Source organism: Neltuma alba, unplaced genomic scaffold (genome assembly GCF_004799145.2).
Source record: "Neltuma alba isolate B1F8T4 unplaced genomic scaffold, ASM479914v2 tig00005351_pilon, whole genome shotgun sequence".
Classification (NCBI taxonomy): Eukaryota; Viridiplantae; Streptophyta; class Magnoliopsida; order Fabales; family Fabaceae; genus Neltuma; species Neltuma alba.
In genome coordinates, this window is record NW_021634074.1 from 35,132 (window position 1) to 57,783 (window position 22,652).

At 39.7% G+C, this 22,652-nt stretch overlaps 6 protein-coding genes across 6 annotated transcripts; 2 read left to right on the forward strand and 4 right to left on the reverse strand.

The window, feature by feature from the left end:
- The first annotated feature begins 1,383 nt into the window (after positions 1–1,383).
- Positions 1,384–2,996, forward strand: LOC114747521 (11S globulin-like). Its single transcript, XM_028935862.1, has 4 exons — positions 1,384–1,702; positions 1,798–2,039; positions 2,120–2,515; positions 2,598–2,996. The coding sequence occupies exons 1-4, from the start codon at positions 1,384–1,386 to the stop codon at positions 2,994–2,996; spliced, it is 1,356 nt and encodes a 451-aa protein (XP_028791695.1).
- A 1,426-nt stretch (positions 2,997–4,422) lies between these two features.
- On the reverse strand, positions 4,423–6,038 carry LOC114747523 (legumin type B-like). The gene is made up of 4 exons (XM_028935863.1): positions 5,744–6,038; positions 5,453–5,655; positions 4,918–5,370; positions 4,423–4,800 (listed from the first exon to the last, which is right to left on the reverse strand). Exons 1-4 carry the CDS (start codon positions 6,036–6,038, stop codon positions 4,423–4,425), a joined length of 1,329 nt encoding a protein of 442 aa, XP_028791696.1.
- Positions 6,039–7,386: 1,348 nt separating this feature from the next.
- Positions 7,387–9,348, reverse strand: LOC114747535 (glycinin G3-like). The gene is made up of 4 exons (XM_028935878.1): positions 9,046–9,348; positions 8,725–8,975; positions 8,031–8,603; positions 7,387–7,939 (listed from the first exon to the last, which is right to left on the reverse strand). Exons 1-4 carry the CDS (start codon positions 9,338–9,340, stop codon positions 7,562–7,564), a joined length of 1,497 nt encoding a protein of 498 aa, XP_028791711.1. The 5' UTR covers positions 9,341–9,348; the 3' UTR covers positions 7,387–7,561.
- A 981-nt stretch (positions 9,349–10,329) lies between these two features.
- On the reverse strand, positions 10,330–12,562 carry LOC114747528 (patellin-4). The gene is made up of 4 exons (XM_028935868.1): positions 11,537–12,562; positions 11,314–11,438; positions 11,086–11,227; positions 10,330–10,997 (listed from the first exon to the last, which is right to left on the reverse strand). The coding sequence occupies exons 1-4, from the start codon at positions 12,380–12,382 to the stop codon at positions 10,734–10,736; spliced, it is 1,377 nt and encodes a 458-aa protein (XP_028791701.1). The 5' UTR covers positions 12,383–12,562; the 3' UTR covers positions 10,330–10,733.
- Positions 12,563–14,251: 1,689 nt separating this feature from the next.
- On the reverse strand, positions 14,252–17,234 carry LOC114747525 (TOM1-like protein 2). Its single transcript, XM_028935864.1, has 4 exons — positions 17,061–17,234; positions 16,298–16,812; positions 15,230–15,508; positions 14,252–14,781 (listed from the first exon to the last, which is right to left on the reverse strand). The coding sequence occupies exons 2-4, from the start codon at positions 16,781–16,783 to the stop codon at positions 14,338–14,340; spliced, it is 1,209 nt and encodes a 402-aa protein (XP_028791697.1). The 5' UTR covers positions 16,784–16,812; positions 17,061–17,234; the 3' UTR covers positions 14,252–14,337.
- A 684-nt stretch (positions 17,235–17,918) lies between these two features.
- Positions 17,919–22,171, forward strand: LOC114747526 (uncharacterized). The gene is made up of 5 exons (XM_028935865.1): positions 17,919–18,157; positions 20,329–20,501; positions 20,947–21,130; positions 21,729–21,835; positions 21,916–22,171. The coding sequence occupies exons 1-5, from the start codon at positions 18,086–18,088 to the stop codon at positions 21,995–21,997; spliced, it is 618 nt and encodes a 205-aa protein (XP_028791698.1). The 5' UTR covers positions 17,919–18,085; the 3' UTR covers positions 21,998–22,171.
- Positions 22,172–22,652: the final 481 nt, after the last annotated feature.

Genomic DNA, 22,652 nt, shown 5'->3' on the forward strand with positions numbered 1-22,652 from the left:
AATGAAAAATGATAAGGACCGGAAGTGAGATAAAAATATAAAAAAAATTATTGATTAATTAACAAATAAAGTAAAATAAAGAAAACAAGAAAGGAATCTCAGGGTTTTTCTTTGGTCACAGCATCACAAATGCAGGGCGGTTGCTTATACTTCTCTATCAGTTATAGTGGATGAAACATGACATATATGATCACTATAACAATATCAGGCTTTTTTGCATTCTTGATGTCTTTCATTGTTCACGCTTCTCCCTAAAATTTTACCCAATATTTAATATAAGACCTAATTATTGAATTAATTTTGATATTAAATATAAGATATATTTATTATATTTATTAATTTTTTTAAAATTACCCCTATGGATATTCCCTCAACTATAATCAGTAGAAGAGGGGGGAGGATATTAGGAAAGATGATTATGGGTTTTAAAAAAACATGTCATATTTCTTATAATTAACTAATTTACCTAATTTTTTTAATCTAATCAAATTAGTTAAATAAATCTTATATTAAGAACCGAAAAAGTATATCTTTAGCAATTCATTTAGCCGAAAGTATACCCTTTTATATGTAAACTTTCTACTGTTTCTTCCATCGAAATTTTAATATAAAACATAGTTGTATTTTATAGTGTAATTCAAATTATAAAATGGGAAGTAATTGTTATATTACCCGCGGGAGGGAGCAAACATCTTCTCCCTCATGTTATGGATGCAATCGAATGTACGTATCATGCCAAACAGTAGTCCAAGTTACGAAGCTCTTTTCAAAAGTACGAGACTGATGACACTAAATGACACATGCTCGATCGTCCTCAAGTGCAGTGTCTGTTTTTAAGAGAGAATGTTTTCATGCTTTTTACCCCAACAACTTTCATATTAGTGCGTATTCTGCTTAAAAACCATGCTCAAATGTCAAACATGATATCATAATCTCCTTAATAATTCCCAACTAAATTAATTTCGTCACAAAAGCCTGTTAACGGTTAGCATCATCAACATATTTTCGCTCCAATTCTGACGGTAGTTGGCACAACATTCAACAAACTCATTAAAGAAATGCTATCATGAGCTGCACGCTCCCTGATCGAAACTGGTACTGTATTATTGCCACTGGATTATTGATCAGCCATCGTAGCATCCTCTGAATGTTAAGCCACCTGCCCCAACATATCTGATAGGTGTAATTTCTTGAAGGGTTTGATCGCCATGCAAGCTGCACGTCTCCTCATTCCTTACCTACCATCCTTACGTGTCTATCCCGCCGTTTCAATTGTTCTGCTATAAATTCCTTTACATGAAGATCTTTCCGTGTAGTACTGTCTACTTACTGCTACTTAACATAAACGACCAAAAGCACAGACACAAATTGAAGGGGGAAAATATGGGCACGCCTTCGTTGGGTCTCTCGATTTCACTGGTGTGCTTCGTCGTCTTGATGTTGGCCAGTAACAGTGTCGCACATCGTCAGAAAATGCGAATGGATCGGCGACCCCAGGCGGGCGAGTGCCAGCTCGATCGCCTTGAGTCTCTTAAACCCGTTTATCGTATCGAGTCGGAAGGTGGGGTGACTGAATCATGGAACCATAGCGACAAGATACTTCGCTGTGCTGGTGTTACTCTCGTTCGACGCACCGTTCAGCCCAAAGGCCTCGTCCTGCCTTCCTACACCAATGCTCCCCAACTACTATATTATGTCCGAGGTACAATTAACTAAGTACTATATGCGGTGAAAGCTAAAACCTGTCACTTGAATATATACACTTTTGACCCATGCATGTGCTTCGTGTATATATAGGAAGTGGGATTCAAGGGATGACCATCTTTCCTTCTTGTCCTGAGTCATTTGAGGAGCCTGAAGGATCTGAGGGAGGATACAGAGAGAAACATCAGAAAGTGCATGAAATCGGAGAAGGCGACATTATTGCCATACCTGCTGGAATAGGTTACTGGTTCTACAACAACGGGAACACCCCACTCGTCGTCGTCATCCTCATGGACACTAGTAACGCGGACAATCAACTTGACGGAAAACCAAGAGTAACAAACTTTGCGTATACCCTTGTCTATTGTATTCCATTCCATAATAATTAGATTTCTAACTTGATTTGTCCATGTAGAGATTCTATCTTGCAGGCAACCCAGAAGATGAACACGGGGAGGAAACTGATGGGGAGAGTGGAAGAAATTTATTCAGCAGAATTCACGAACAGCTTTTAAGTGAAATATACGGTGTGAGCGTGGAGACAGTGAGAAAGATGAAAGGTGCAGATGATACCAGAAAGAACATTGTGTTGGTGAAGGAAGGCCTGGAAGTGGTGAGGCCGGAACCAGGGCCACGCGCCAATGGGCTTGAGGAGACCATATGCACCTTGAGGGTTCGAGAACACGTCGGTAGCGCCGCACGCGCCGATATATACACCCCACACGCTGGTCGCATCGCCACCCTCAACAGCATCAAGCTCCCTATCCTCGCTGACCTCCGTCTCAGCGCCGAGAGAGGCGTTCTTTACGAAGTACGTCCCCACACACACACACATTTGTATTGACCAGGATCTCACAATAATATGAATGCATATGGACTTTGTTTGGATGCAGAATGGTGTTTATGTGCCACATTGGAATCTGAACGCCAACACCATATTGTACGTGACGGGTGGGAAAGGGACAATTCAGGTGGTGGATAACGAGGGAAGAAGCGTGTTTGACGGGAAGATAGAAGAGGGAGAGGTTCTGGTGATTCCGCAGAATTTCGTAGTGGTGATACAGGCGACTGGAGAAGGAGGGTTCGAGTGGATAGCTTTCAAGACGGCAGAGGATGCGATGATTAGCCCGCTGGTGGGGATATCCTCAGCCATTAGAGCTCTACCTGTGCATGTCGTTGCCAACATTTTCAGAGTCAGCATAAAGGAAGCCCAGAGGCTCAAAATCGGCAGGGACCAGGCTTCTCTGTTTAGCATAGCCTCTCAGTCCTCGAAAACAAAGGCTTTTGTTTAGGCCCTTGGATTTTAAATATATATATATATATGTATGTATGTATGTATGTGTATCATATATGCCCTGTGTGGTGTTGTTTTCAATCGGCTAGATGCTTAGGTAGTGAAGAATAAAATCCCCTGTGGCAGCGGCTTGCGTTCATGTGTTCTACCATGGCCTCATGAAATGTTCTAGGCAGCTGAGTTTTAATTCAACGGACTATTAATTACTACTTCTAGTGCCTAGCGGATCCAGTTTTGGTGAAGCATTATATACTCGTTAAATCTGAACTCTTCATATTTTATTGGGATGGTTTGGATTTGTTTTCTTTTTATTTTTATTTGTTCAAAATAATTATTTTAATATATCTAATCTAAAATAAAGATAATTTCTGGACTATCATTTTTTTCCAAAAAAATAATTTTTTATTTGAAAATAATTTTAAAGATTTTAAATTTAGATCATTCAAATTATAAAAGGTCTAGATCTAATGATATTAAAATACTCATACTGTGTCCGGCCTTCTTCAAATTGAGCTTGCGTGATTAATATTTGTCTATGTAATTATCATTTCATTGAACATGACAACACTGTCCTGAAGGGATATAGGCGGCGCTTTTTTTCTTTTCTTTCCCCCTTTATTTTTACAAATTTGGGATAGAAAAAGTTCCAAACTAAGGAAATAAAGGATTGACCGGGCAATCGGCTTAATTGATTAAACACAATTATATGGAAAGATAAGTTTTTATCCCAGGAGACTTTAATGGAAGTAGGACAGCTGGATTCCGTCAAGAGATTGGAAAATGCACGTAGTGCTTTTGAGGCTGAAGAATGGGGCATTTTGAAAGGTATGAATTTGGGCCCCGAGAAAGTGATTTTGGAATCTGATTCTAAGAAGTTGAGATGCTGACAGGAGCTACTAATAGAAACTAACTGCAGTCTGGTGTTCATTAAAATTCAAAGCATGCTGAGTTATGATCAAACGTGCCCTTGGTAACGTTATTGCTGGCCTCTTGGCCAGGGAATAAGTAGACATGATCATAATCACAACTCACAAGGATCTTACATAGAGATGGTGATTGGGTGAATCCTTTTTACTTTTGAAACGAACAAAACAGATAGTAATCAAATCATAGATGGATGATTCACAGCATCCTATGCGTAGTAACTGAACGTTCAAGTGTGCGCGCCATTTTATCCTTCTGTGAAGAAATTTACTGTTTTGGCAGACGTGCTTGCCTTGCTAGATGAGTTCCGGGTACAGTAACAACCAAATTTAAATGGAAATAAACGGGAGTCTGCTTAACCATGCAGAGTAATGAATCATGTGGTAAAGTAGCAATTACTTCCGTGTTATTATGTGGCAGCCAAACCAAAAGCCCAAAACTTTATTACGCGGCAGACACGCACACACACATCTGCTAGTTTACACCTCAAGAATAAAAGGTTATTGAGATGGTGAAACGGGGCTGAGTAAGAAGCCCTCCTGTCGGGATTGCTTGACGTGACGTGCCTGTTGCAGGTGAAGGCCGTATATAGTAGCAAGTACTTTGGCGGGGGTTGCCTCAAAGAAGGATTGCTTGCCCACAATTGGAGTTATGACTGCCCGTTCATGTGTCCTAAAACATATGAACTCAAATCCCTCGTCCCATGATTGATGTGCCACCGCAAAGTTCTGTGGCACCACTAGTAACTGCCCTCTTCGTAGTTCCCCATCAAACACTAATCTACCTTCCCAGTTCACTACTTGTACTCCTCCACTTCCTCTTATCACGTATATGATGCTATTCGCTTTCACGTTCCATTGTGGAGTGTACATTCCCTTCTGCTCATTCAACGTGTTTAGACATGCATATACATCAGAGCCCAGTTTTGATCTTGCAATTTCTTTTTTGCCTTACTTAAAAATCATATTATATATGATGAAATGAAACCCACTTACCCCGTATAGCACGACATATTCTGCACTCAACCGAAGCCAGTTCAGGATTGGGAGATCGAGCAGGTTGGTGGAGCTGATTCGTCCTGCTAGGGGATTAAAGAAATCAGCTTGTGAGGGGTCAGCAATGTTCTGGTGAATCTTTAAGTTGCAGACTTCCTCCAGGCCATTTCCATTTCCTTGTCCTTGTTTACTCTGTTTTCCTTGGCTTTCTTCTCGTCCTTGTTGAGACTGTGGACTAAAACTAAGACCTCCTCTCACTGTTATCATTTGGTCTGTTCGGCCGCCAAGCGACTGAATGTTCCTTGCTGTCTCTTCGTCCACGTTGAAAGCATCCTCCACCAACCGTGTTTCGAATCCACTTAACATGTTTTTGAGTTGTTTTTGCTGCGTTCCATGCTTGCCTTGCAGGGACTCTGGGTGCTCTTCTTTTGGGTTTCCAGCAAGGTAGAATCTCTGCACCCATTTAACCACCCCATCAGTAATAATATACCCTTTAAGTTAAACTAATTATTCTGGCAAAATTGAATGAGCTTACTCTTGGGATTGGATCAAGCTGGTTTTCCTCGTTGGCGGTGTCAATCAGAGTGACGGCAACAAGTGGGGTGTCCCCATTATTGTAGGTCCAATAAGAAATTCCAACCGGAATTGCGACTATGTCACCTTCTTTGACGTGGTGAAGCTTCTGGTGGTGATATGTTTCAGCACAACCAGGAATACCAACTCCGATCACTCCCCTGCCTGATGCGGTCGATGCGAATCAAATAAGAAATAACTAATGACAAGGAGATAAAAATTAAAGCGACTGAGAACAAGAGAGAGCGTCCACCTAGGACAATGAAATGCATCTGGGCACCGTTGGAATATGATGGCAGGTGAAGGGCATTGGTGTAGAGGGTGCGCCGAACGACGGTGACGCCGGCGCAGCGTAGTTCGGGGTGGTTGGCGTTCCAGCTCTCGGTGACGCCGGCTTCCGACTGCACCCGGTGGTCGGGTTCCAAGACATTGAGTCTCTCAAGTTGACAAGCGTTGAACTGCTTTTGCTCTGCCCGCCGAGCCAAGCAGACACCCAACAGCACTAGAAACAAAGAAAAACCAAACAGAAAATTAGGCTTCGCCGCCATCGCGAACCCGACTGGATATTCCGATGAAGCGGAGAACCTGGGGCGTTTTCATTTATAGTGGTAGGGAGTTATAGGATGGAGGACACGTCATAAAATGTGTTACTGAGACTTAGACATTCTTCAGCCTGCATGGCTATGGAATCCTCATTTCTTACACGTCATGAATTTTGCTGGCCCCGATGCGTCCCAGAATCGCCTAATGATCCAAAGTATGGTATTATTATATGATCACGCGAGTGCCTGTCGAGTGACCAGAGGAGACGGGGACCACCTAGCAGATTGAATCGATTCAGGAGACTGTATATATATATCGGGTCTTCTTCGTTCGTTTTCTATCACAGGCATCGGAAGTTGAATTAAATACTGATAGCAACGTGTGTTCATTTATCCTCCCTTGATATACGTATCCGTGACTCCGCGAGACAATAGTCTGTAAGCCAAGTATGGTGAAATGAAGACGAAGAGTTTAGACGGATAATACTGAATACACACACACACACACACACAGCGCTTCCAGTTTGTGTGTTATCTTTAAAATGATTTTATATGGCATATAAGCCTACTCTCTTTTTTCTTTTTTCTTTTTTTTTGGGTGAATAACAAAGGCAAGCCGTAGCTTGAAGCAAGAAAAACTACTAGGAAAAATATCCTCCAAAACTCGCTCAAAAAAAGTCAAAGCCAAGAAAAGATAAGCCTGGTTTCTGCTACAAATAATAGAACAACTACGGCGGCCAGGAAGGGGATGAGATAGAACAGGAATGAATCTGGAAAGCGCATTAATTGGATCAGAGTGAGAATGCGCGAGATGCATGGAAGAAGAGGTAGGATTCGTCCTTCACATTGTTAATCAACTAATAACCAGCATCATTGTCGTTCAGACAATATTATGGTGTCAACCATTGACTTATCTGATAGCTTATTACCACTTCCGATTATTAATATCAAAAATAGTTTGATATTTAATTTTATTCTTGAATTCAGCCACTGAAGTCGAGAAGGAAATTGGACAAAGTTTAATTTCTTCCATCAGAAAACATTCCATTGTACAATTGTAGACATAAAATACTAAAATTATTATTTAATTAGATTAAAAATTTGACAAGATAACCCAAAAGGGGCTGACTCCATGGCACTGAATTTAGTCCTAAAACAAATTTTATATACTATCTCTAATTCTAATTATAAGATCTTGTTTGTAGATTATAAATAAGATCTTATAATTAGAACCGAAAGCAGTATATTGTATTGTGAGAAGTTTAAATATTTTAGTGAATACTTCGATGAAAAGTCTAACTAACGGAGACTAGATGTGAAAGTGGGGGGAAAAACAAGACAAAACTAATTAGCAACGGGAATCTTTTTCCGCTCATCACATTTACAGGTAAAAACAGAATCTTACAGTACTAATTTTGCATTCCCATAACAAGAGGCTTGGATGCCCCTTTTCTTTTATTGATTATTGAATTTGATTACTGTTTTATTGATTATATTCATCCCCCGTAGACAGAGGATATGTAACGTTTCTAAGCCACGGCTCTGGGAGACTGTTGTGGAGGAACCAAGTAGTGAAGCGGAGTCCTGTTCTTGAGCTGTCTCGCCTGCTCCCTCCTCAGCCGGTATACACGCGCCACCACTTCTTCCGGCCACGACCGTATCTGCTCCGCCAGCGTCGACATCATAGCCACATCGTGGGTCTTGAATGCTACAAACGAGAACTGCTTGCTTCGTGACCTAATCGCCGCCGCATAGTTCTGTGGCACCGTCAGAACTTGTCCCTGCCGTAGCTCCTGGCTGTACACCAACTTGCCATTGGCATCCACCACCTGAACCTCCGCACTTCCCTCTAATGCGTAGACTATGCTGTGGGCGTTTAAGTTGTAGTGTGGTACATACAAAGCATCCTGAAACTCAACCACTTGATTCATATCAGGCATTATAGTTCAGCTGAAATGATTTTGTTACAAGGGAGAGGGGGTTTGATTGAGTGATTACCCTGCGGATTGAACCAAACTCGGCACTGAGCTTGAGCAGCTTGAGAACACGGAGGTCATAACTAGTGACGGTCTTGAGGCTGCCGGCTTGTGGATGGTAGATGTCTGGGGATGCGGAAGGTCCGATGTTCTGGTGAATTCGGATACTGCACAGTGTCTCTTCCAAGCCATTCTCGTTTCCGCTCTCTTCTTCGCGTCCTTCTTGGCCTCTCTCTTGTTGCTCTTGTTGTTCCTCGCCGCCCTCTAGTTCTTCCTCCTCCTCTTGCTCTCCTTGCCGTGGGCGTGGTCGTTGTTTCCTGGGAGGTGGGTGGAAGATGTGGAGACCGCCGCCACTCACTCTCATGATGCCTCCCTCACTCCTGACGTTCTGCCGTTGCATCTCGCTCACTGTCTCCTCGTCAGTGTTCAAGGCTTGAGCCATCAAAGCCCTGTCGAACGCACTCACGACGTTGCCACCTTTCTGTTGTTGCTGCGGACCTTCTCGACGACCTCCATGTAGTTGTTCTTCTCTCTCTTGCTGTTGCTGCTGATATCGCAGAAACTCTTGCTGGTGATTCCCAGCAAGATAAAATTTCTGCCACCAAGTGTCAAACAAACAAAAGTTAAAAGCTACTATAATTCATTACAAAATGAAAGGGAGGGAATCAAGAAGGAGCTAGTTAGAAAAGATGAATATATCATTGGCTTATGATTACCATGGGCGTCCTATCAAGCTGGTTCATGTAGTTGCTGGTATCAAGGAGAGAAATGGCTTCAACGGGCTCATTGTGGTTGTTGTACATCCAGATAGTAAGGCCCGCCGGCACCGCTATCAGATCACCTTGCTCGAACAGCCGAATTTTCTGGTGACGATCTCGGGACCTCCAGGTCCTTCCAGACAATGAAAGTTGTGCCTCCTCATATGTGTTAGCACACCCAGGAATCACAATCCCAAACATTCCTCTACCTGCATTTATATACATGAATCAATGAATGAACCTTTAATACGAGATGATGACAGTGTCTGCATTACTTACCTCTTTGGATGTAAATGAGCTGGGGAGAATTGGAGTACGAAGGCATCTTAAGGGCGTGCTGTTCCAAGACGCAACGAGTCAGTGCCACACCAGCACAACGGAACTGCCTGTGGTTGGGGTTCCATGTCTCAACCCGACCGCCTTCTGACTTGATTACGTTATCGGGTTCCAGAGCCTCAAGCTGCTCCAACTGGCACTCATTTTGCTGCGGCTGGTCCCGGAAATTGAAGCAGCTTCCCAGAACCAAAAACGAAAACCAGAGGCAAATACAGAGAGAATTAGAAACCTTAGCCATGACTGGGACTGGTGGCATTAATTGTGTTTGCATGTTGGTGAAGCGGAGAACCTCAAGGGTGTAATTTATAGTGAATAGGAGAGGGGCGAGTGAGGGACACGTCACAAGGTGGGCTGGTCAGGTTAAGACATTCTTCAGCGTGCATGGCCACAAAACTTTAATGAGTGACACCTCATAAATAAAGTTGGCTTACAATTTTCTCATACTACAGGGAAACAACAAAGACATGCCACTCTTTGTATCTCATGCAGCTGTGATACCTCTTGCCCACCTGGTACTGGCCCAAACAATATCAGGGACCATTATATTGCCCTCTATCTATCCACGCCTATATCTCCATCACTTTCTCCTCTCACCACTTCATTTATTATCCTGCCCTCCCTCCCTTTTAACTTTGAATCGTTTCCAAATTTTACCAATGAGGATGATAGGTTTAGCGAATTGTACTTTATATGGTTTCATCAGGATAGAGGATGATGATGGGTTATTTGTATCTGCTGTCAGTTGCTTTATCATTTGGGTGGAATCTTATGGTGCTTTAAAAATTTGCATGCTGTTTGTGTATATGGTTCATGCTTGTTCATTACTGGCTCAGTTTTTCGGCCTCGACAAAGAAAGACGAAACTATAAATTTACCTTGTTATCAGATCTACATGCTCAAGTTTCTCGTGCAGGTCCATGTTTCAAGGTAGGAAAGCACGCACATTCATGTACTGAAGTTATGAAGCCACATTAATTATATTATATATTACCCTGTTTTAGCATTTTCGGAATCCTGGTCCGTATAATCTTCTCTTGATTTAAACACGGCTGTGGTCTAGCACATTTGGAATATTATAATACTTAATTTATTCACGACATGCAAACTTAATTAAAAGATGCGCAAATGATTCCCCAACAGAAACTCCGATTGTTGTTTTGTCCTCATACGAGTGTTTCTTGAGGCTAGGAAATCACTTTTTCGCTCTTCCCCGTTCAAACATATTTTGTCATAAAGATGAAGGCTTTGAGAAGCTTTGATTATAAAATTAAAATAATTCTTACATGATAACTTAGAATATTTCACAACACATCCAACACAAAATCTCATAGTGAATAATTTCTGAACACATGAAGATACAGGAACAAATTCCCTAATGCAACTAATACAGCTGTTGCACAAAACCAGGATTCTCTTCTAAATTATACAGCAGAACGTATCTAGCCACTATCACATGCAATTTCTATTTCGAGTTCAATTCAGGAAAGAATCCTATACAATATTTGGACATAGACAATCGATTCTGGTAATCAAGAACTTGTTAGACAACCTATTCAACCACCCCCGTACGGTTGCTTCTGAACCGCTTGGAAACTACGAGCTTTAAATTCAGTTTAAGCCATCTGCTGTGGATCACTTAAAAAAGATGAACATAGGGACAGTGGTTACGGCTTTAGATCTGTAGAACATTCTCTTCTTCTTGAAGGTCCCATTTCCAACTGTGATCACTATCTTCCCAGGTTCATTTATGTAAAAGGAATTTCTAATACTATCCCCCATTCTCTTTTGGTTCTGCAGCAGTATAGTGTATGAGCCTTCATCCTCTGGAATGAACTCGTCCTTGTATGACACTTCCCATCCCACCACAGTTACATCCCAGATCAAGGTCACTCCGGGCTACATACGCAATCCAAACATCAAAACCAATGCGAATGAAAATTAAATTAGATCATATATGAAAACATCATACTAAAGTTGGGCGCACCTCGTTCACTGGAATTTCAATTGTAGACATTGTATTTCCTCTGATTTTGTGTTGTAAAGTTTTATCACCGGGGGAGAAATCTTGGTCATTTTCCCTCTTGAGACCACCATATTCAACCGGAAGATGTTCTGGGGCGATGAACCTTTTTCGGGTTATTAAGAATATAATCAGGATGATAGTGTTTGTCAATGAATTAAAAAGGATGGAAAGAATTGATAGAAAGCTCACTTGAGGAGCGTCTGTGTGGCTCTAGGAGGTCTAGCCAACATGAACTCTTTTTCACTTTTATGACTCATGAACCGTGAGAATAGCAATTGGGACGTGTAGAACCAAAATGGAGCATTTACTACTATCTGTATACACCAAAAAAAGGAAAGAAAAAAACATAAATTTCAATGTCAGTTAGATTTCAGAAAATCAAAGTACCAGAAATAGTTTCTTTGATACCGACCTCTCTGTAAATGGTCTCAGGATAGTAGTTCTGAAACAGAGGCAGTGTTTTCTTGCTGACTGAATTAAGCTCCTTCATTACGTGCTTCGGTGTGTCATGCAAATCAATAATCTGAACAATGGAATACACCCCTCCTTCTCTGAAGTTAAGCTTCTTCATACTCTTTTCCATGAATTGGATTCTCCACCTCAAAAACTTGCTGCGTTCCTTTTCCGTCCCGAAGGTTTTCCTATACAGCTCCTTGTTTCTGAAAACGCCATAAACGAAGTAACACACAGGACGACCCTCTCTGTCCCTGCTGTTTATGTACATAAATTTTCCATATTCAGAATCCAAATCCTCGTCGAGGATTGTGTCTATGTTGTTTTCCTTTCGCCATATCATGGTCTTCTGTAGCATCTCAAAGGCATCAGCAACGCAGAAATCTTTGGCCTTCAAGAACTTCAACAAAACCGAATCAGTACCCTCATGAGCCTTGCTGGGCAACAATGGGATACCCCAGAGAGCAATTTCTCTCAAATTTTCGGCGGCTAAAGCTTTTTCTCCAGGCGAGTGTTTCTGGTCTGATTCGCCTAGCAAGTAGTTCCCGAGAATGGAATCTTCAACCTTGCACCGGAATTCCAACAACGTCTTCTTGGTTTTAAGCTTGAGCTCGGCAGGGCTTGGGTTTCCATCTGGCTGGGCGGCGAATTCGTGGTCCTCTATTTCGGAATCAGGGTCGTCATGGGGTCTTTCCCCATCGGCAAGATCCGGGTCCTTGAGGGTTGTCTCATCTTTGATGAAATACAGGTCCTTTGGGATGATCGGGGCCTTCCGGACATCGCTTTCATCATCGGTGTCGTTCATGGCGAAATGTCAGAATTCCGGCGGCAATGAAATGCCGGAAAACTGAACAAAAGAGATGGGGAGATAGGAAGGAGTGGACAGAGAAGGAAGCAAGAAAGAAAGAACGAAAGAAAGATGGGAGATTCACGAAGGCATTGGTGTTCATGGAGAAAACTAGCGAATTCTCGACCGTTCGTTGAGAAGCGCCAAATTTAGAGTTGGGGGCCGTGAATCATTTTATGTAGAAGCATGGATATGAAAACTGAGTTTCTCTTTTTGTAAAACTGTGCTGAGTTACCATTCAGAGCCACACAAAAAAAAAAGGTAATTTCTTTAATTTCTCTTTATTTAATTTTGAAAATGTCCTTTAACGCGGAGGAGCGAAAATCCCCAAAGGTTTCCATTACCCCCTTGTCCCCATGAATACAGAATAAAATAAAATATGCTAAAAATGCTCCCAAAGTCCCAAACCACCAAGTTATCTGTCAAAAGAGCTAAACAATTAGAAAACCACTGATACAAATATCATTCAGGCACATCGATTTTGATTTTTTTAATCATTATATTGTTTTCTTTTTAACTCTTCTTCATCCCAGTACTGGTTTTTCTTCCAGTTAAATTAGAACCATGTAGGATTCTCATGCATTTGCATTTGTCCAATTATAAATAAAAAAATATATATGTTTGTGTTCGCAAAATTTAAGATGAACCACGACTTGCATGAAAAAATGAATCAATTATATAATGAATGCTAACAGCTACTGACTCTGACTTGTGAATTGTGATGGCACAAAATAACTTGCACCTCTTCTGCATGATTAATTAGAACCTGTGAGCTTTATTCCTTTTCATCTTTCTTAACAGCTTCAAACTCATCAGTTATTGATCTTCCCTTTAAACTTGGTACTGTTCTTTCAACATCTGATATCAAGACACCCATTTTCTGCTACTCGCCTAGTTGATCAAAGTCAAAAACTGGACCCATGGTCCTTAGTTGTCTTTTGGATCTGATATTCCAGTAGGAAGGCTAATCCATTCTTGTTTACATTTATGTGTAATGTGTTACCTATACAACTATCCTCGTACGATAAACAAGCAAAAAGAGCTGATGTTAGTCTTGGAATTTATCTTGCGGTTTAGTTCTTCTTCCATATTGGATGTTTCTTCTCACTCTAAAAGGATCAAAAGAGACACATGCAACTCGATCACTCTCTGCATCAAACTATCGGTTGATATCAAAGCATTTTCGATCCTAAGAAATGAAAGAGGGGACGTTGGTTGATGATAGTCTTAGTCATGCATGAAAAAAGGACCAGCGTTCATGAAATAGCGCCGAATTAATGCACCATAACACAAACGTAGGAAAACTTCCACGTATTCCCCCCCCCCCCCAAAAAAAAAAAGAAGTTCCACGCAATGTGTTCCTCACTCGAGGACTAGATACGGTCTAATATTGGCGGCAATGATTATTGTGCATCATTATATTAGTTTTTGTGGGGCCCCACCACTCCTTAAAAGGCACCAGCTTCTCATGAATCTTCTCGTACCAGGGCCATAGCATTTTCTCCTATAAATATCTAAATTTCTCTGCGAGCGCTAGTTACACTAGTAACTTTCCTAGAGAAGTGACATTCAATCCAAAATTGAATAATGAATCATTTACAAACTGACTGCAAACTTCGCATAAGAATTTGACGGTTGCATGAAAAAATGGTCATACAGCCAACGTTATTTCCTCCTTGCGCCAAACTTCTGACACGCAGAGCCAGAGACCGAACAAATCAAGTCATAAGAAACTAGCATGATATCCCAATTAGTTATGAAGTATCACAGGCGTCCAGGGAGATCAACAGTACAGAAAGAACTAATAACCTACGACAAAGATCAACAGTACAGAAAGAACTAATAGCCTACTACAAAGATATGGACAGCGATAAAATTTAATGCTATAAGAACCATGCCAACTCGCTCTTTCCTCATTCAGCATTTCTCTTACCGTCCGATTCAGCATCCTTCTCTTTAGCGCAATTCGCCGTGTTGGCCTCACAATGACTATCGACAACAGCAGTAGAATTGACCTTGGAAGCGTCAGACTTACTGGGTGGCTTCCTTTGAAGCCTCTCGGCAGCATCTGACTCACCAGATTCATCACCTTCAAAGCTTTCTGGTGGCGCGATGGGATTTTGAACAGCTTCCACAACATGCTTTGGGGCATCAGCAACTTGGGGTGGTTGTGCTTGTGCTCCAGAATCTTGGGCAGCTTCTAACTCCTCGTACTTGGAAACTACCTGTTGTAGTTCATCATTAAGGTTCAAAGCCTCAAACAGTGTTCCCTCATCATCAGTGGTGCTTTCCACAATCACCTTAATGACAGACAGTGACTGCCTGCACTTTTCCAACAAGCTCACAATTACATCCTCCTGCAACCATGCGAGATATTTGGTAAATTTTATCAGTGACGAATTATTCTATCCTATTAGTGATATAGGAAACTAATTTTATTATAGAAAAGGGCAAAAGCTTCATAACCATATATTAATGTAATTTTCATACCTAAAAAGATCGACATCATTGTCATTACTAATTCGACATTTAAGCACTCAAACGATCTGCTCTTGACCATTACTCTTGCCTTAAGAAGTAAATAGCTTCTTTCCCATAATTTCACTCTTCCAAAGTCCACGAACAAAAGACTCCATATGTACAAAACAAATTACACCATCTTCCTATAATGCTGCCATGGATTTACAGTTCATGCATATGTTTATATAAACATCTGTTTAGAGGAGAAACCAATACACTGAGAACAAACATGCATGAAGCATTAAAACTCAGAGTGCAGCCTTCCTCTAACTTCATAAAGTTTACCTTCAACAATTTTGGCTCTGCTCCAGAATTTAATATGGTAGAGAGTAATTCAAGACTGTTTCGAGCAATGACAAGATGTTCCTTCTTTTCTTCAATTGATAGGCTTCTGGGATTAGAAGAGAGAGCAGATCCATCCATCTCATGGAACGCAGCATCAGGAATAGGATAACTTTCAGGGGGATCTAATGAATCTTCGTGTACATGAGACTCCAAGGAAGATGGCATATGCGCTGAATTTTCTCCATCCATCTCCACAGGCATATTTCTTCCTTTCAGACTCTGCCATCAACCGTGTCAGGGCTAAAATTCAATAATACACTTGACATGGCAGAATGCAGCAGAATAAGACAGCCAATTAAATAAAGAAAAAGGAGGGAAGCTCGGTACTTAATCAGCTAGAGAGAGCTGAAAGCAAGTGAGAAATTAGAGTGTTATGCTGCAAGCACTCTCAGGGTTACCTGGGAAGGGCTATTCCGATAAAGATTATACAACAGTATGCAACAATAGCTGCAAGCTATGCAGGACAGGAAAAATCAACCAAGTAATAAAATCGCCCAGGGAATTTACTTAACTTTTTTTTTTTTTTTACTATTCAGTGCATTTAATAGTTGCCTAAGGAGCTAAGATTCAAAAATTTTCAACAAGATCTTCATTCAAATAAACGAATTCAGTCAAAATAAACTTGTTTTGGCATACTTCCACGTTAGTTCTGAAACCAACAGTTATAGGCAGAAGAAGCTACAAATTTTCTCCCCAATATCCTCTTATCCGTGAGTTATGCACTTAATAGATCAAGCTTTGATAACGATCTGCACGATGTACCATATTTTAATCCGGGACTGCCATATGTCCTGCTAATAAATAAGTTCATGAAGAAACTAGAGTCCAAAAAGAAAATATAAATAAACAGGTTCGTCTACAAGATCCAAGAATTCAAGAAAAGGAAACGAAGAGAATGAATACAAGAAATTCAGCAAGTTAATAATATAATAACAATGTAAAAAAGATAAGGAGACTAATCAATAAGTATCCAGGCCAAGTCATAACACGTTACGTAAAAACGTTTACCATATAGGTTTGACGAAACACTGGTAGATAGGCAAGATCCTCTGACTCTCCCCAAGCCCTGATCAACTGTAAAGCCCTTCTTCTATTCTGATGATGAGTTTGCGGATTATCAATCATTCGAACCATATCTTCAAGCACCTTCTCTGATGCCACCTCAGAAAACACTTTATCACAATTCATAGTACAGGCTTCTAGCAAGTCAAGACTGAGCCTCTGGCTCACTGGGTTCTTGCTTAAAATCTTCTTCTTTATAGCCTTCACAATCTCGGATCCATTAAACTCTCCACTATTGATCATCGCACATATCCTCAAATTCATGCCCCAGTTGGGTTCCTCAAGAATCTCTGATGTTGCTTCGTCAACCATCTTTGATTCAGGAGTGGGGGTTTGCAAAATTTCCTTCATTTTGTCACTAACAATTCGACCCATTTGAGCTCCACTTGTCTTCAGCTTCTCACCCAATTGAGCTAGGTTCAACTTGTCCATTATTTCAACAAACTTCACAGTCCACAAACCTAATGGGTATTGGGAAAAAAAAAACAAAAAAGAAAAGACGTGAAATTGAGGGGTAAGCACGAAGATCGGCTCCTTCATTGACATTAGAGTGAAAACACCGCTGAGGTTCAATATGAAGAGAAAAATAAATAAAACGTGTCGCACCGACTATTTCGTTGCCAAAATCCGATGATATTTAAATTGTCGACCAGGATGAACCAAAAAAGAGAATAACAACAGATTTATAGCGTTACGACCATTTACAAACCTGGAATTGAATTGTCGAGGAACCCAGGTTGTGAGAGTAGACGAGGGGATCAAACCAACTGGTTTGTCACTGCAATCAGGAAGTAACACCTTCGAACTGCAAAGCGAGCACTTGATAAAATTAAAATCTTCTTTAGGAGAGCAAACTGACAGACAGATTTTGCTCGGGGCAGAGGGAGGAGAGAGAGAGACACAGAGATATTGGATTTCGAGGCGGTCGGGATTTTGGTGGGCCCGATGTTCGACTTCGACCCATTCTCTCATACTGGACGTTGGATCTTTGGATACATAAATGCGAGGGTGACCCGAGTGAATCACACGGGATACGCGTGTGTGAAATTGATTTTTTTTCCCATTAATAAAATTAATTTTGTCAAATGATAATTTTAATTTTGGCCATAAGAATATTAATTTTAATACTACAATATATATAACAGTAATAGATCACTGTACATAACAAATATTTTCAACCCGTCCAATGCAAAAGAAGCTGGAATATTGCATTTCAATTGAAAATATACTCAGTTTATTTATTACATAGTGTGATTATTTTTAAATTATAGCTGACCATTAAGAATTGGCTCTTCCACATTTCATGCGTATTTATTATTCCATTACAGAATAGTTTTGTTTTTCTTGAATTTTCCCTTTTGTTTTTTAAAAGGAAATTGATCGCAAACTCATTTTTATTCATTTACTTTTTAAATAAAAACATTTTATTTCGCATACTCAACTTAATAAACTTATTATTATTATTGTTGTTATTATTAATTTTGCACCCGCAATCCTTACCCCATTTTCAGAGCTCATAACAAAGCGGAGCTTTGAAGAGGGTTAGTTAACACTTTAACAAGTTGACATACAAAGCAGCGAAGATCGGATAAAAGAGAACAAGAGAGAAATTTTTTAACAGGGTTTTCCCATTTTATTATTTTTGTTCTGGGTCCTGAGTATAGAGTTCTACCAGAGGGTTTAAGGAACAGAAGAGTTATAAGTATCGGGCTTGTGCGGACTACTCTGTCTGCAATGGCTTCGCTTTCAACATGGTGTCGATACATGGCTCACAAACTCGAGTACTCCATATCAATCGGCATGAAGGTTTCACTTCCTCTCTGACCCTATAGCCCTAAATTTATTTTCACATTTTATTTCGCATTTTTCCCATTTTCCGACTTCTCAAATTGTTTACCAGTCGTATTTCAACAATTAACCGGCTTCCATTGACGTTGTAATGGGCTGAAATACATGTATGTATTTTCATTATGGAATATCATATCAGTTTTGAGTGGCGCTTATAATTATTAATTGTAGCCGTTTACATATGATTGAAGTATAACGTTTCCTCTAATTTTCCTGGGTTAAAGGGTTAAGAATTCAATGTAAAACAAAATGGCAATTCACCTTACACGATCCCTGCTCCAAAGGGTTGCAGTTGAATTGCATTTTTTGTCTCTTTGGGCGCATGCTGTTGATCTTAATTTTTTGTGAAGACTATTAACGATTCAATATGACTTCTGAACTTTACTTGAGTGCGATTCCTTAATCAGGTTATAGCTGCTCCCCTCTTGCTCGTTCTTATCGAATCTATCCTCCTATTCCCCCCCCCCTAAAGATCCAAATCTAGCCACATTATAGATGGATATCTGGAGAATTCTGTTAGTTGTTTTCCTTGTCGCATTTGATTATTAGCTTTATCATTTATAAAACAAGAAAGTAAACTGTAAGCTTCCCAGATGCTATGTTCTGTAGAGTGTTTTGACTATATTCGTATACAAGATTAGTCAACATTCTTGTACAGCTTTTACGCATATAGATCAAGTTCAATGATATATATTTAAACTGATTGTCTTCTATTTCAACAACAAAAGGCTAGATATTCATCAAAGATTGTTGGATCTTTTTGTGCACAAGTCTGTATCAGCAGATTTTATACCAGACCAGATGATGGAAAGTGACATCAAGCACATGTGAAACATATGTTCACATAGGTGTTTTTCATGATTGAAACTAGTTAAATGTGCGAAACTGTTCCTCTCTCAGATGTTCATTGTGGCAATGACACTATAAAATGAGAAAATTCTTTAGGTCTACATTTGCAATATGTTTTTTTTCCCCCATAAATTTTCAAACACATAACCTTGCTTACTTACTGATACATAGCAAAGGTAAAAATATAAACAAACTTCATTTCACACCATCGCTTGACTATCTTTCCCCTACTTGTACAGACAGAGGCTGGTAGGATTCCATGCTAATTACCTCACTAACCCCCGATTCCTAACAATTACCCTAATCACCCTTAGCTCCCACACGACAATAACCAGTGGCATTGTACGATCCTTGAGGACAAGGATCATTCTCAAGTGGGGAATATTGTCATGAGAGAATTAAGTAATTAGGGAATAAGTCATAGGGGCAGCTTTGGAATTTGGACTGTGGCATCTAGTGAAAGGATACATAGATCATCGGTGTGAATGAAATGGTATTTTGTGCTATTGTGTTTTGATGGCTTTTGCCATGCACCACTTGCACTGAGATGCTTGTGGTTAAATTAAAAGGTTCTTGCTCAACAAGAGGCCTTATTAATGCTTTCATGAGTGTTCTTGCTTTTAGGCTGATTAATTGTGGAAATGAGACTCCGACTTCCAAGATATTTCTTGAATGGAGGAATTTGAAGATGGATGGAAGTATTTATTTAAATCAGGGGCTCAAAGGTTTAAAGCTGAGAAATTTAGACCGTATATTATTTTAATATCTCATTTGTAGCAATTATAAAAGTATGAAAAACAGTGTTGGTGCCCTCCCCCCCAAAAAAAAAAAAAAGAAGAAGAAGAAGAAGACAATAAAAGTGTTGATGATGTTGTCATATAAAAGTATTTTGTTGTTGTTGTTGGATAGAAGTGTGACTAAGTTTTATGTTGAAATGGCCTTGGATGTAAGAGAAGAGCAGTTTTTGTTTGGTTATCTATAGCTTTTAAGTTTTGATACCTTTTGGTGTCCTATGGAGATATCCTAAACATAAAACTCGCATCCCCTGTTGTGAAGCTATGCTGGCTTATTTGTCAGTCGTGAAAATTCTATTCTATTGGTTGTTCACCATTTCATCTTTTTACCTGTAGTTCTCCTCGCATCCTTATGTTTTATCACTCTTTCTTTTTCTATCACTTTTTTTATACCTTCTTTATCTCCATACCATAACTCTGCCAGTGTATCACAATGAGTTTTTAATATTTGGAAGCTTTTCTGACCAATTCACTGATGTGGCGCAGACCTATAAAAGGGGCCAAATCACGGACAGGGAGGTAAATCATGTTATTTGGAAGAATCTCCTTCAAGGAAGGCTGACGTACTTGCTCTGTAACAAAGGAGAGGAAATGGCCCCAACCCTAGATGGAAAAGGAGGAACTCTTCTTGTTCGGAAGTTACCAAAAGCAGACCCAACGTAATCATTTTGCATTACAAATTTACATATTGCTATTGCTAGTGGGCATATAGGAACCGTTTTATCCCAGGGATTCATCATTCTCCCCAAAATCACACTCGCATTCCATGTTATCTCCTTGGGTTTATGATATGAAAATTATACAAGAACAAGAATACAGATTCCACTGTTTTACTTTGAGAATCAATAACATATTTTGGAATTGGATGGAGACAAAAACTTACTTGTTTGCCCTTCCTTCTCAGGGCAGCGTTTGTGATCAGGTCTTATTATCTAACTATATTTTTTTTTTATGGTCTTCTTCTTTGTTTCATTCTTGTGTATTATTCTTTGGACTTCCGCTAGGTAACAACGCATTGATGATTGACCTTGTCAACTGAAGCTCATTGCAAGACTGATTCTCATTTTTCATAATTTGTTGATGATATACATGTTTCTTTGATAGGCGTGTCTTTGTTGGAGATGTAGTCGTTTTGAAGGACCCTGAGAAACAAAACAATCATTTAGTCAGAAGACTGGCTGCCATTGAAGGCTATGAAATGGTTTCTACAAATGAAAAAGATGAACCTTTCGTTCTTGAGGATGATCAATGTTGGGTATTGGCTGACAATCAAAATTTAAAACCTAAGGTATAGGCCCCGCAGTTCTTTTCCACAAAATCCATCACTCTAAATGCACTACCAATATTAGTATGCTAAGTAGTCATGATTGACAACAGATTTAAACACTGTTCTTAGTTGAAATCTTATGTCCAAGTCAGAAACGAATCATATCGGAAACTTGGCTTGACTCTGAAAACATTATTTACAAGCACGATGTTGCTAGAGAGTTTATACATATTCTTCTTGGGTATATCGATACTAATTCTTTTATAAGTTTCATTACCGTGAAAATCTGGGTAGTGATGGCTTTATTCATGTACAGCCGGCTGTTTGCTTCTTCCATTAATAATTGAAAAATAACCGTTGGCCTCAAAAATTGAGGGAAAAGGCATCTTCAAATAATTTGGACTTGTTTTGTCTCAGATCTCAACATTATTATTATTTTTTTTTTGGGGTTGGTATGCTCTACCTAGCAGCATATGCTTAAGTGAGGATATTGTTAATTTCTTTATATTTCTGTGCTTGAATTCTCCCCGGTAACTTATGTGAAGTGATTACTGTCCACAAAGAGCATGTAGGATTGGCTGTGACTTACTGGTTATCCTTTTGACTCTTCAAATGGCAGGAAGCATATGATAGTAGAATATTTGGTCCAGTTCAAATGACGGACATTGTGGGCAGAGTCATTTATTGCTTGCGATCTGCAGTAGATCATGGTCCTGTACAGAACAGGTGAACCAGACTTCTGAGTCTTGTTATTTGTATAACTGGGGATGCTTCTCTAATAATTATATATTCTACTCCTTCTCCAGTCACTATGGCATGCAGAGGGATTCGCCAGTGTTGGCAATGGAACTGGATGTTGATGAGATGGCAAAGAGTAACAAAGCCTGAACTTTTTGTTCACTTACTTGTTTGTTTTATACGTACGACTTGGTTTCTCTTTCTTTCCAACTGGGAAGTGAATTCATCATTGTTTATTAGAAACATCATGAGCTGAAACACTAGGAAAAAGACTGCGTATGAATCCTTGTCTCAAGTTACGGTGGCCTCCCAGCCTGAAGAGTATATACTTTGAAGGCCTAGTGCTGCTGTGCCCCACGGCACTCCTCATATCGTTCGAGGTGAGGATCCTTTATATCTTATAAGTTGTTCATCAGTGCGAGTATGATCCTGAGAGAAGAACAAAGCTTAAACTTGCTGAATCGAATAAAGATGGTGCTTAATTGCAAGGTCATTCTCTCTTTTGCTTTTGAGTTGTTCATTTTATCATTTTTATGACCGTTTTTGCCATTTTCAAAAATTCAAGGTCAAGAACAGCATTGGTCATATGTGTGGCTTGCAATTCCAAGGTTATTTGGTAAAGGAGGGCGAAATAATGCCCATGATCTTTTTAAAGAAAGAAGGTATAATTGGTGTTATCCATTAAAAAATACTCCTACTTATTATAAGTTTCAAATAATTAATTTGCGGATAACAAACAATTAGTTAAAATCAGTTAAAAATAATAAATATGTTAGAAATATATTTTTGTTTTTAAATATGCCTT